Source organism: Columba livia, chromosome 5, assembly GCF_036013475.1.
Source record: "Columba livia isolate bColLiv1 breed racing homer chromosome 5, bColLiv1.pat.W.v2, whole genome shotgun sequence".
Classification (NCBI taxonomy): Eukaryota; Metazoa; Chordata; class Aves; order Columbiformes; family Columbidae; genus Columba; species Columba livia.
The window spans coordinates 54,638,982-54,652,755 of record NC_088606.1 but is presented as its reverse complement, the minus strand read 5'-3'; the positions used below and the strand labels follow the sequence as shown (position 1 = coordinate 54,652,755).

At 42.6% G+C, this 13,774-nt stretch overlaps 1 protein-coding gene across 1 annotated transcript; it reads right to left on the bottom strand.

Annotated features, from left to right (window-relative positions):
• Nucleotides 1-8,678: 8,678 nt before the first annotated feature.
• Nucleotides 8,679-12,046, bottom strand: KCNJ11 (potassium inwardly rectifying channel subfamily J member 11). The gene has a single exon (XM_005499361.3). The coding sequence runs from the start codon at nt 11,927-11,929 to the stop codon at nt 10,727-10,729; it is 1,203 nt and encodes a 400-aa protein (XP_005499418.2). The 5' UTR covers nt 11,930-12,046; the 3' UTR covers nt 8,679-10,726.
• Between the last annotated feature and the right edge of the window lie 1,728 nt (nt 12,047-13,774).

The following is a 13,774-nucleotide window of genomic DNA, read 5'->3' as shown; positions in this document are numbered from 1 at the left end:
GTGTATGTGTGCAGAGTAAGGGATTTCTTGCCTGAAGAGACTCAAATCCAACAGTTACTGGAGGAAGACATAATCAAGGATAATGTCAGACAAGAGCTACTGGGCCACTCAGGCAACTGCTTCTACCTACAATCTCTGCTTCAGATAGCACCTACAGCTTTCATGTTCGCCAGAAAGAATTGCTTTCAAAGTAATGTACAGAGCCTGGAGAAACCCATCACAAAAGAGATATTTCCAAGGCTTTCAGGTATGTATAATACATCTCTGGGTCCTTTCACTTTGAGGGCAGTATGGAGCACTATTTGATGTAACTTGAGAAGGAAAACAACATTGGTTTAGGTGTACAGAGTCTTTCTGGACTGGAAGGTGTAACTTAGCAGTTGATGCACAAGGATGATTCAGCCCCAGGAAACCTTGGCTGTAGCTTTCTGTTAAATTAGTCCACACAGTGCTCCAATAGATATATTTACTTGACCCGTTATTTTTGCTACTGAGAATCTCAACAAAAATTCCAACAAACTGGTATAAACAAAGGCTGAATTCCACTTGGATTTTTGCTTTCCTGGAATTGTTTTATTTCAAACAAGTAAAGAATGTTCTATTCCCCAATATGAGATTTGCTAAAAGTGAAGTGGCTGATAAATAAATAAATAAATAAATAAATAAATAACTATCTTATCTTGAATCTAGCTAATCCACCATAGTTTTCTTTCCAGGAGATATCACATCTGACAGGAGCAATTTCACTTTCCCTCTCCCCTCTCAACCACAAGATGTAACTTGATATTTATCTTGATGTAAAATTCTAGTGGCAAGAAGGCAATATAAATTTACACTTCACACTTGAGGTGTGTTAGCATCAAGCCCTTCTCTGAGAATACTTCTTAACTAGTTAGTCCTCAAGTTATAGATCTTCCCTTATTTTGTAGCAAAGTAAAAGAATATTTTAGTTGGTGGAAATGACAATGAATGGGCTGAAAACAACCCACTCAAGACAAGTGCTTATTTGCTATCCTGTTGTTAGAACTCATACTTCAGTCTTATTCTTGTTGCCAGAAATAAAACACCCACATCCTTTAACAAAGAGCAAAATTTCTTTTTTTAATATATGCAACATGACACACTATGTATGGATGTATGTATGCATGGAAGAGCAGCATCTCACTGAGTCCAGGTACAGAGCACTCAGATAAAAGCAGGCAAATACTTCTTTTTTCTGCTACAGTTATTTATTCTATAATAAATCACTCCTGGTTTAGAGTTCCAGGACTATTTTACTGCAGCAGCTCTTTAATGGAAGACATTCACTCCTACTTTAGCAAAGTCTCCTGTTGTCTCTGAGATAAGACAAATTCCTACTCAAACCACAGTCAATAAGACTGACTGTCTTGACCTTTCCATATCAAATTTTGTACTTGACAACATCAAGTGTTCTATGTACGTATCAGAGCCACAAAGACTGGACAGAGCTACCTGAAACCAATGAAGTAATAAGAACTAATATTGGAGAAAATGGATTATATTATTGTTATCAGCAAACTACAGATCTCTCCAAAGACATCTGACAATTAAAACATTAACTTATGAGTCTTTCATCCAGCAATTGAACACTGTATAGAACAAGCCTTTCAACTCAAGTTTGCAGGTAAACTGTATTATTATTGTTCATTATCTGTTGGAAGTTAGTTTAAATTTGGATACTAGTTTGCAAATACTCAAGTTTCTTTTACTGTGTCTGGATACCAGAATAAGACACCTCACAAAAGTAGTAGAGGTATTGGAGTCTTACCTAAAGGAGGTTCTATTTTTAAAGAAGTATTTGCATATGTCAAAATAAGATGGAAAGTATCATTTTTTCCATCCCACAGTTATGCATTGAATGAGCTACAGCTACACTGTAAGCTTTAAAAGTGAACTAAGAAAACTTCCCCTCATAACTCACTGAAGATCAAGTAAAACCTCTCAACTAATTCTGATCAGTAATTTTTTTGGTTTAAACTGTTTCAGAAAAATGAATGAAAGATGAGTGCCAGCACACCATTTTAGTCAGGCATCCTCTGAACTGCATCCAGATTTTTTAAGGCAGTAAGAAAACATCTGTTGAATTTAGCACACTTTGGAGTAGTTTCTCTGAGAACCAATGTGAAAACCAGACATGACTGAATATTGAGTAATGAGAATCTACTACTAAACTCTTCATGGAAATTTGGCAATACCTTTTAATACAAGATTGTGGATTTTTCTATGGCTACATTAACTCCCTTTATGGTAGGTCACTATAAGATTATTAGCACTGTAAATAGTTTTTTTTTTCTTCCTAGAACCTAACAGGGCTGATAATAAACTGACTGCAAATCAGAGCCACATAGAACCTTTAAAGTACTAGTTTTAAACCAGAACAAAACTAGAAAGACCATTCTGGTAATATCATTCCTGAGCGTGATACTCACCTCACCAGGCCAACGTTACAGGAAGGTACGATAAGTGACAGGATGGCTTGTGAGGCAGCTGCATGACCCCGTATCTCCTACAGGGCGCCAGGTTTGGGATCAGCAATGTGTGCACACAAGGGGAAGAAGTAGGCAGGATCTATATTGTCCACCACCACCACAGAAGTTCTCCTCAAGTTAGTACTAGCAGTTGTTAAACCATGAGCTTTTTTTGATGTGGAAGTCACCTGAGGGAGGCAGTAAGGGATCTCTGGCAGTCCAGACAGAAGTTGGCAGAGATACAGAGAAGGTTTTTGAACACACAGCACTTTCCCATTTGGCCTGCTCAAGTCCAAGTCCAAACACGGGGAATAAGCAGGCAGGAAGTCTTATATTTATACTAGTCTCTTCAGGTAGCTATTTAATGTTACAGGACATCAGGGAAATGTGAAAATTGGAGTTTTAATAGTAGAACACAAACCACTCAGTCAAAATGACACATTAACGGAGTGGCTTTTGTGCCAAAACCTTTATCCTCTTCTCTCTGAAAACAGAAAATCAAAGATTCTGGTCCATCTTGCCAAGAAGCAATTACCACTTTGATGATAAAGTGCATTACTGGATATCCAAAGGGCAACATGGATGTGACACTTCAATGTCAGGAAGGAACAGAAACAGGGAAACTTTAGTCACCTGGTTTAAGGGACTATTCTCAATAAGTAGAAAATAAGAACTATGAGGATGGATCTGGTTTCATCTCCTGTGTAACTTGCAAAACAGAAAAGCAGAGCTAGGAATGTAGGATCAGAGTTGATGTTTCTACTGAAGATGAAACTTTTGAGGAAACCTACATTTTAAAACTTGATTTAGCTTCTTTCAAAGGGAAGAGATTCTCTTCAGTGAAGATCTGCACACAACAGTAGAAACACTTGTGATACCACTGAAATACCTTGAATGGGAGTACCATAATTTAAGAATTCTTACTGTAGGTCACAGTGCTATGGCATCCTGCAGAACTTTATTTTATTTCTTCCTTAACCAGATGCTCTTCAAGAACACAACAGAAATGACGTACTTTGCAGGCTACATACAGTAATTAAAAAAATAAGTAGAGAGGAAAAAACAAACAAGCAAACAAACACCACAAAACTAATAACAACTTGGCCACAATTAAAAAAAAAAAACAAAACAAAACAAAACAACAAAACACATGGAAGAATAACCTTTCAAACTGAATGATCAAATATTGCTATCAAATGCCACAATTCAGTAAAGCAGGTAGAGTCTAAGCGTAAAGATTCCAGCTATAGATGTCCAGACAGCACTTGATAGAAGAAAATCTGTGAGAAAATAACGGCTACTTCCTACAGGCACATTTCTAAAGACAGATACTGCCTTCAGAAAAATATCTGTTTACTGCCTATATTTCTAGATAAATTCTCAGCAAGCATGAGTTTTCTTCATGGTTGGTGAAGCCAAACACTAGCTCTTTCAAACCAAGCCACCATTGTGTATTAAGTGATCAGCACACCCACAGAGTGTCAATCATCTTATAAAGCATCACTGGGGATGGCTGCATAGGGCAGCTTCTTTACCCTCAGGATCAAAATTTACCATCATTGTACATAAGGAAGCTGCTCTCTGGGCACTCTGCTCCAACAAAATCCACGTGTTTTGCAAGAAGAACACTCTGATCTCATTGTTCTTCTTCTCCACCCATCCCATGAAAGAAGCATTATCTTGCTTTTCTTCCTCAAGTTTCAATGCTAAAGTAGAGCTAACAACACTGGAAAAATGCACCTGGGGTAAAGGTAGGGTGTGGAAAATATTGTCCCTGTTACTGGCGTGCACTCAGCAGGAAATGGCAAGAATTAGAATCATAGAATCATTTATGTTGGAAAGTATGTTTAAGATCATTGAGTCAAACCATAAACCTAACATTGCCAAGTCCACCATTAAACGGTGTTCCTAAGTGCCACATCCATGTGTCTTTTTGATAACCCCAGGGATGGTGACTCAACCACCTCCCTGGGCAGCCTGTTCCAATGCCTGAAAACCCCTTCCGTGAAGAAATTTTTCCTAAGATCAAATCTAAACCTCCCCCAGTGCAACTTGAGGCCATTGACTCTCACCCCATCACTTGTTACTTGGGAAAAGAGACTGATATCCACCTCTCTACAACCTCCTTTCAGGCACTTTCCAAACAGGGCAAGTTGATCTCAGATCATGACATACACATTCAAGTCATTCAAATGCCTCAGCATATAAGATTAGACAGTATGCACAAGGACCACATTCTCCCATGCTAGAGAAAAAGGAAATAAAACAAGATTTTTACTCACAAGACACAGGAAAAAGCACCCAGGAGATGCTGAAGCAGGAGGAGACTTTTCACATAAGATGGAGAACAGCACTTCTGTTGTAGCAAAGGCACCATCAGGAACTATTTGAACCAGGTGCCCAACCCTAAGAAGGAAACCCTGGTGCTAATGAACTCCCTGCTCTCTTGGATTTAAAGGCCCAGAATTTAACATGAGCTCACTGACGTCAAGGACTCCTTTTGCTGGTATGGATGCTCACCACCAATCTCTGTGTCTCAGCTCCAGTCAGGAATGCTATTATGACTATAACAACAACAGTGCCATTTATACACTCTGCCTACCCTCTCTGGGGCAAAGAAAACGCAAACCAGTGAGCAGGTATTTGCCACTCAAAATAGCAAATGAACAAGGAATAGCCAGGGAATGAAAAGAGTGGGTCCCACCTTCTGCCATAGCATGTGGTAGCCCGGCTCCCAGCTCAGGGCCCCACCACCCTCCCAGCAGCAGGGACAGAGGGATGGGGTGGGAGATGCGATGCCTCCTGCCAGTGCAAGCCCCAGCCCCTGTGAGGGGGAGAAAGAGAAGACATTCCTCTGTGGGGCCACCATCACAAGGCCTCTGGGCCCCCTGCAGTTCAGATGGGATTGATGATTGCAGGTTGCTCGGCTCTGCAGTTAGGGAGCTGGTTAGAAAACCTCTCACAGAGTTGCCATCAGCATTTAAACTCACTAAGTAAGTCAGGCACAAATGTTGACAGGTGCAAGTGGTGAAGAGGGGCTGCAGGTTTTCATTTTTGAAAATTACTTTTAAACTGAATCATTTCCCTGTGACAATTCTATTAAAATAGGGGTGTAAGCCAGTAAAACATGCAACATACTGTTCTCTGTAGGCACCCAGCAGGGCTAAGAGCAGGGTGGAGGCAGCAGTATCTGCAGCCTCTCAAGAATGTCTTCTGCTCTTTTAATAGTTCTCCTCGGGGAGGGGGGTGTGGAGGTTTATATCACGTATCTTTCTCCTGCTGCCGAATCAAAAATAGTACACTGAGTCATTTGTTACAGGCAGTTAGACAGTCACCAGCCACGTTGAGCATGGGTCCCACCACCTGCTCTGATCTAGCTTACCCAGGACCTCCTTCACACAAGGATCTTCTTACCTCAAACAGTAGCTTTGCTTGAGTAATGTCTGCAGTGCTGGTTAAATTCCTCTTTCTGCTGCAGCACATGCTTTCAGCAGGTTGGCAGATTACGTCCTTTGATCCAAAAATCCACTGAAATGGATGAGATTTTTTTCTACTGCCTTCTGGGAACCTTAGGTCAGGGCTGTTGGGTTAGAGAAGTCTGCCTTGGAATGGGGCAGCTGGCCCTGGATGAATGCAGGGCAACACGGGAACATGCACTGCAAAGAGCATTGACCCTGCCCATTTTTAGTGTGAATACCAGTACAACTTTGAGCATGTGAGAGAGAAAGGTGTAACCAGGGAGCCTAAAATGCACTGATTTTGAATCTCCTTCTCGTCTCCCTCAACTCAAACCCAAAGAACTAAACCACTTTCCCTTCCACAGGGACCTGCAAAACAGGGAATAATCTATGATAGCTTATTAATATCCAGTTCCTAGGAATAGATATTTCCAAGCTTTGCACAAGGAATCTCTGTGAAAGTTGCAAGCTTGGCAATTTCACAGAGATTTTTTGGGTTTCTTATATATATATATATGTCTATATATATATATATATAAATATATATATATGTATATGTATATATAAAATTTTATTTTCCAAAGCCTTCTTGTGCTCTATCCCAAATCAAAACAATCTGTTCTAGCATACCTACAATAATTACCTTTAGGGATGACTGATATACAAAGAGTGGAAGAGAAAGGAAAACGTGAAGAAACAAATGCAGTTTTCAAAAAACTATCAATTATTCAGTAGATTTGTATTACTGACTATTAATAAATAACCACAAGAATCAGTTGCCACAAAGCCCTCCTAGCACTGCTTCCAACAGGGTTCTGTTGTACCTTGCTCGACACGCAGCAATATTTACCCATGGGATTGAGCAATGCTGATCATGCCCAGTTTGCAGTCTCGCCTCACAGGGCACACTGACTTTTGACATTGACTTGGTTGCTAATCTGTTCTAGCATGAAAGCCCTGGCCTTGTTAAAGACTTTTATACCAGGCTCTCAGATCTGCTTTTTAGGTCTTCAATCTCTTATCTCCACATCAACTCACCTTTCCTGGTGTGAAGGGCTTAAAAAAAAACCAGTTTATTACTTCTTGACATTGTCTGTGTGACATCCACTGTGTCACTTGCGGATTTCAGATGTGTTTAGTTTGTGCCTCTGACCCTTTTTTGACTTAATATGCAGCCTCTTGAATGCACTTCTTCTTTGTATCTATTTTATAGTGACACCATCTTAGTGAAACACACTGCTATAATACTACAGTTACTTCGGGGGATAAAGTGTTTTGGGGGATAAAGAGACCAAGTCAGACCTTGTTATATTCTGATTTTGTATATTGTAAGTGTTCTCCAGTCTCTGATTAATAAGCCCTTGATCCTTCTGTCCCTCCAAACACCAGTTCTAAAGTGCTAAACAGTGTGAAATATGAGCATGACTGATCAGGGTCTCTGTACTCTGAAGCCCATGAAAGGTAATTCCCACAGACACAGTCGGTTCCACCACACCCTAAACAAAGCAATGGGTCGTGACAAAACCCGCCACTTCCCACTTCTTGTGTCCATGTCCTCCCCTCAGGATAAGCCCTGAGCATGTCACCTCCAGCTTCCCTCACACTGGTTGCTGTGCAGAAGACACGTGGAGAGGCAGTGGCGGTGGGAGCCACAGTGCACACTCCCAGCTGCTCGGCAGGATCCCAGCTGCGATACCATCTCCCAAGAAGCAGACGTAGGCTGAGAGAGAAAGATCAAAAGCCCACTCACTTTGCACTTCAACTATGGAAAACGCAGCATTTGCTCATTGCTAAGAATGAAGACTTTTCTGTGTCAAATAATAGCACTGACACCTACAGAAGTACAACCTTAAGAACAATTTCAGATACTTGTGTTCCCAAATACTTTGTAAATGACAAAATGAAAGGATTCTCGCAAAGAAGTAATATCCCTAGTACAAAATAAGCACACTTATTGTTCCTTGCTCTGCCCTGATATGCTTCCGAGTATTTAAAATAGTGAAAGAACAGAAGGAATTGAAATTACAAGAATCTCCAGATTCAAAATCACCAACACTTTGATTGAAATAATTAAATATGGTGATTTTAATAGTACAAATCCTGCCTTCCTCATAATATTATGATGCCTATTTATTGCAAGACTTCAGAAAATGAGGTGGATTCTTGTAAAAGTAAAAAGTGACATAAAAGGTGGTCCTGAAGGCAGCCCAGCAAATGCAAGCTGTTTCCTCCTGTCTTTCCCCTCCCACCTCACAGTGAACAAAGAGAATTTTCTACCTCGCTGTAGCACAGATTTCCCTGAGGGAAAAAGAGGTTTGCATCAGTTCCTGAAAATAGTTGCATGGTAGTGCTGCTGAAACTGCTCCACATTTGGGTCAAATATTGAAAAGAGCTTTACAATACTACCAGAGCTGAAGAGGTTTTATGCAAGAACCTTAAGGTGTATCTTACACATAGAAATAAGGCACTAAGGAGGTTAAGGAGAAGCCAAAGATTTCAAGTCACTGGCAAGCTAACTCTATTAATATTTCGTCTATGACTCTTGTAAGAATTGAGCAGTGGTGTTGTGACAAGCGATAAAGAACAATGCACTTTCAAAGGAACAAAGGTGTCTGGGAAATGCAAAAAGCTCTACTGCTATTTGTAGTAAGTGCCCCTCTGATGGGCAACAGGAGGCAGAACAGAGGCAGCGGAAGGGAAAACTGGAAAATAATGTGACAATTAGACTCAGTCTTATGGAAGTAATTTAATAATTAGAGGCATTTAATCATTCCTATTTTTAAAAAAATAGGATTTTTTTGTGATTACAAATGTAAACTATGCCTTTCCAAATTTTATTTGCTGACTACTTGTTAATGGCAATTTGTCTGCCTTTTCATTGTGAAACACACACCACATTTGCAGAGCTGTTCACAGGATAGTATTGGTGTTTGGGGAATTTAGAGACTCAACAGGCATTTACTCTCTTAACTAGCAGTCTGATAATGCTGATAAAGGTCCTCATAAAACTTAAATACATAAATATTGAAAATATAACTACTATTTTGCCATTTTAAAACAACCTTTGATTTTACCCAAACATTATTTCATCTTATAGACGCCTGAAAATATTCTGTCATCAATATGGAAGTTTTGTTGCACTTTTGAACAGGTTTGTCATATTTTTACACTGACAAGGCAGCAAAAATTTGCCATATTACTGCTGACACAAAATATTTTACGTGTCTGTTGCGAACCACATAACACACAAGAACTTAATACTAGAAGCTCCTTGAGTAATCATGTTGAAAGTAACTTGGTGCCTCTGCAGAGTCTGTGTAACCAGGTATTGGATCAGCTTTGTAATGCTTAGTTCAGTATTATTCGGGCAACATTCTCTTTTTTTCACTTGAGTGGCAGTTTGGCCTGTTAATAGAACGCTGTAGTCAATACTGTTGCTATCTTCTAATAACCCTCCACAGAAATAAAATCGCTGCTGTTATTAATATCCCCAGACAGAAGATTTGCAGGAGTGTGCTGAGGGGAATTTCTCCCGCAGTCACTGTGGAACTGAAGGGGTGAACACGGCTCCTTTGGGTTTGCCGGTAAATGCCAGATCCAGAATTCAGCTAAAAACTAAGGCAGGCACCGGCTGTGTATGGGGTCAGGATGTAAACGGAAAGGGAATAATTTTCTCAGCGGGAGTATGTGTTGTGACACAGCATCCCAGAAGTGACCACGCTGTCTTACACATCCCTCCATTCCCTCAGCACAAAAACCTTAGCTTGTTTTACAAAAAAAGGGAGCAAAAGGTTTTGCCTACTGCATGCAGATATAATTTCAGCATTCAGCATTGCCTTTCATCTAAAGTATCTAATGCTATTTATATTCCCTAATTATCTAACAGAATTCACTCTGACCTAAGGGAGAGATTAATTTTTTTACTGGATATCCTATTGCTGTGTGGCTGAGTGTGGGGAGATGTTGCTTCTCTTCATTTAAAAATTAGAATACAGAATTTTTCCTATTTATAATTAATTTCAGTTGCATATTATCTGCTACTCTTTTTGAAGGCAAAGCAAAGCATTGCTTACTATCAGAAATGTACAGTCCAAAAAGGTATTCCTGTTTTATTTTGGAAGCAAAATGGGTTTTAAAATAAACAAAAGTAAATATTCAAATACATTTCATAGTGCATGAGGTAGGCGTGCCTCCATACAATATGGATGAAGCAAACCCAGCAGTTAATTTCTTTGAGACACCAAGTATAAAACACAGACACTTCCAGACCTCATCTTGTGTCACACATAACATTGCCTCACCCTTTTGTTATCACTTAAATCCAGCCTACTTTATATTATTAATCTTTTATTTTGCTATATTGATTGTTCAAGTTAGAAAAAAAACAGTTAAAACCTATTGACTTGAGGACACTGCAAGACTCTAAGTACTGCAATCTCTGAGGAAAAATCTACATTTATTTTTTGAGAAAAGATGTCATTACCTGCAGATGAATCAATGAAAAATGATCGTGAAATTAAATAGGACAGTCTGAATTGAAATTTAAAGCTGCAGACCATGATTTTCCTACTCCCAGTGCTTCTTGAAATCGCTCACACGTTTAAAAAAATAGAATTAGCTTTAGATTTATCCCACAATAAATAACACGACAACATACCTTGTGCTAGCAACCTGAATTAAAAAAAAAAAAAAGAAAAAAGTAAGAGGCCACCTCAGTGTTTTGAGTTTATGAGATCTTTCAGACACAAAGCCCTAACAGAGTTTCCCAGTGAAAAGGCATCAGGAAGGCTTATCACTTATGGTAAACTTGGGCTTTAGCTTGACGGACCTTTTCCTCATTGTGCCTTTAGGGGACAATGGCATGGTGTCCATAATGCTCCTGTCCTCCTCCAGCTGCCTAGCAGTACACGAAGGGGTGGGCACTTTCACCGTGTTGCCAAATTTAGAGTAGTCCACAGAGTATCGCCCATCTTCCTCTGCCACAATGGGCACAAACCTTTGGCCCCAGAGGATTTCATCCGCCAGGTAGGAGGTTCTGGCTTGAGTGGTGATGCCGGTGGTCTCCACCACTCCTTCCAAGATGACAATGATCTCCAGGTCCTCATGGTGATGAAGGTTCAAGGGGGAGATGTCATAGAGGGGGCTGTTCTTGTCTATCACGTGATAGATGATGAGTGGGGAGACGAGGAAGATGCTGTTGCCCCCCACAGGGTTCTCCATCTGGATGTCAATCTGGTTGAGGGGCACCACCTCTCCCTCCAGGCTGGAGGTCTTCTTCACGACCTGCATGCGGATGGTGGCGCTGATGATCATGCTCTTCCGGAGGTCACCCACCCGCAGCATGAAGCACAGCTTGCCCTCCCGTAGAGCAATGACCGCGTGCTTGCTGAAGATGAGGGTCTCGGCCCGCCGGTGTGCCTGTGAGGTCTTCATGAAGATGCAGCCCAACATGATGGCATTGATCACCAGCCCCACGATGTTCTGCACGATCAGCACCAGGATCGCAGCTGGGCACTCCTCCGTCACCATGCGTCCCCCAAAGCCAATTGTCACCTGCACCTCGATGGAGAAGAGGAAGGCGGAGGTGAAGGAGTGGATGCTGGTCACGCAGGGCACAAAGCCAGACGGGCCACCTGCCGTCCCCTCTGCGGGGTCACGCTGCAGCCGGGTGCTGTGGTCCAGGTCTCCGTGGGCGAAGGCGATGAGCCACCAGACCATGCCGAAGAGCAACCAGCTGCAGAGGAAGGACATGGTGAAGATGAGCAGCGTGTGGGGCCACTTGAGGTCCACCAGGGTGGTGAAGACGTCCTGGAGGAAGCGCCCCTGCTCCCGGATGTTTTTATGGGCCACGTTGCAGGCACCGTTCTTGCCCACAAACCGCGCCCGCCGCTCCCGCGCGCGGTACCGGGCATGATCCGGCACATCCTCGGCCAGCCGGGTCAGCACGTACTCCTCGGGGATGATCCCCTTCCTCGACAGCATGGCTGCCCGCCGCCGGTCCGCCGCTCAGCACCGCCCCGTGCAGCCTGCGCTCCGCCGGGGGCGGGAGCGAGGGGTGGGGGAACGGCCGCGCCGCGGGGGCCGAGCGGGCGAACGGCGCCGCCGCAGCCCCCGCCGCACCCGGCCCGGCAGCGCGGCCGCGGCGCTGAGGCGGCGGGGCCCGCGGCGGCCACCAGACGGCGCCGCCGAGGCCGGCAACGGCCGAGCGTGTGGGGCCGAGTGCGACCGTCCCCCGCCTCGTTGTTGCGGCCCCCGAGGCGCGACCGGCCCCGAGGCGTTACGCTGCCGCGTGACGGCCGTTGGGCAACGGGCGCAACGGCAGCGCTTCAAAACCGTTGGGTGCCGCTCCTCGGCGTCACCCTTGTGGGAAGGGAAGAGGGGGGCGAGTCCCGGATTGCTCCACGGGGAGCACTGGGTTCGTTTCTTTACCTTTATACCCTTTTTGTGTGTGTTTGTTTGGTTGGTTTTCGTTGTTCTTTTTGTTCGGGTTTTTTGTTTGTTTTTGTGTTTTGGGTTTTTTTTTGATGGTTGGTTGGTGTTTTTGTTTTCCCGAGGAAGTGTGCGTGGGGTCGGGCTTTATGCCGGGGAGGTGTGAGCGATCCCCTTTCCCCGGCACTGATGTCTGTAAATATTTGTTCAGGGGTGGATTTGCTGCCGGTACCTGGCTGCCATGGGCAGCGGCTGCTTTGTGGAATAGTCTGGTTTCAGGTCGGGCGATTATTCCGTGAAACAGAAAAAAAAGTGCTGGGGATCTTTCTATAGGAAATCTTTAAGGCAAAACAAAGAAAAAAACAATCCTGAATTTCACCTGCACATCTTTATGTAACTAGGAGAAGAGCATTCAAGTAGTGAATTGTGCAGGCAGTGGCAGACAATTTGCTTGAGGAGGCCAAGTCCAAGGATGTGATGGTTAAACAGAAATGGAACTAAGGGGCTCATTTCCACTTATAAAATTTTCTAGCCTTGACTAGGGAAGGATTTTTCTGAAAGAAGGGGCTTATGAAACGACATGAGTGGTAATGGCAGCTGGCTGCACAGGAAAATGTCTAATGTTCAAATAGCGGTAGAAATTGCAAAAGAGTCATCCATCCACAAGTGGTTAACCCACAGTGACATGGGCTTCCAGACACACCAAAATCACCAGAAGAGGCAACAAAAGGAGGCAGGAAAACAGAACCTGTGTATGGCAGGATGATGTCCATGTGTGTATAAATGCATACATGTGCATGCATATAACAACGTATCTTTGTGACAAGATGTGTTACTTAAAATCTCTCCAATGTGAGGGATCCACTGTTTAAATAGCAATATATTCATGTGTTTACTTAGTCTGATTTAAATATTTGGTTTCTATTTCAGTTTACACACCAAAGTTGTAGAGATGCATCCTAGGATATTCTGGATAAGAGGTTTTTCTTTAGTGTTGGTGGCTTTATGATAATATTTTTTCTAATTGCATTTGTCCATGGACTTGGCTCGAAGTGCTTTGGCACACTGTGTAAGCAGCTACTGGCATTGATTGCCTGGGCAAGGCAGTTGCCCAGTTGGTGGCTGGGAGCCAGCTAGTTGGGGTTGAAATTGACTTTCACCACCTACAGCTACTTACTGCAGCCATCTAGGGATTTCAGAATAGTATTTTTAAGTAATCACTCTAAGGTCGCTAAGCAGTTATTATAGGTCTTGTAATTAAATTATTACTATTACTTTATTTCTACTTTTTATGTATGATTAGTTGCATGTCCTTGGATTCCTTTTGGAGGGGTCAGTTTCCCAATACTCCACACTTCGTCTTATTCTGGGTTGTCCTTCTTGCTGCTTTGATAAATA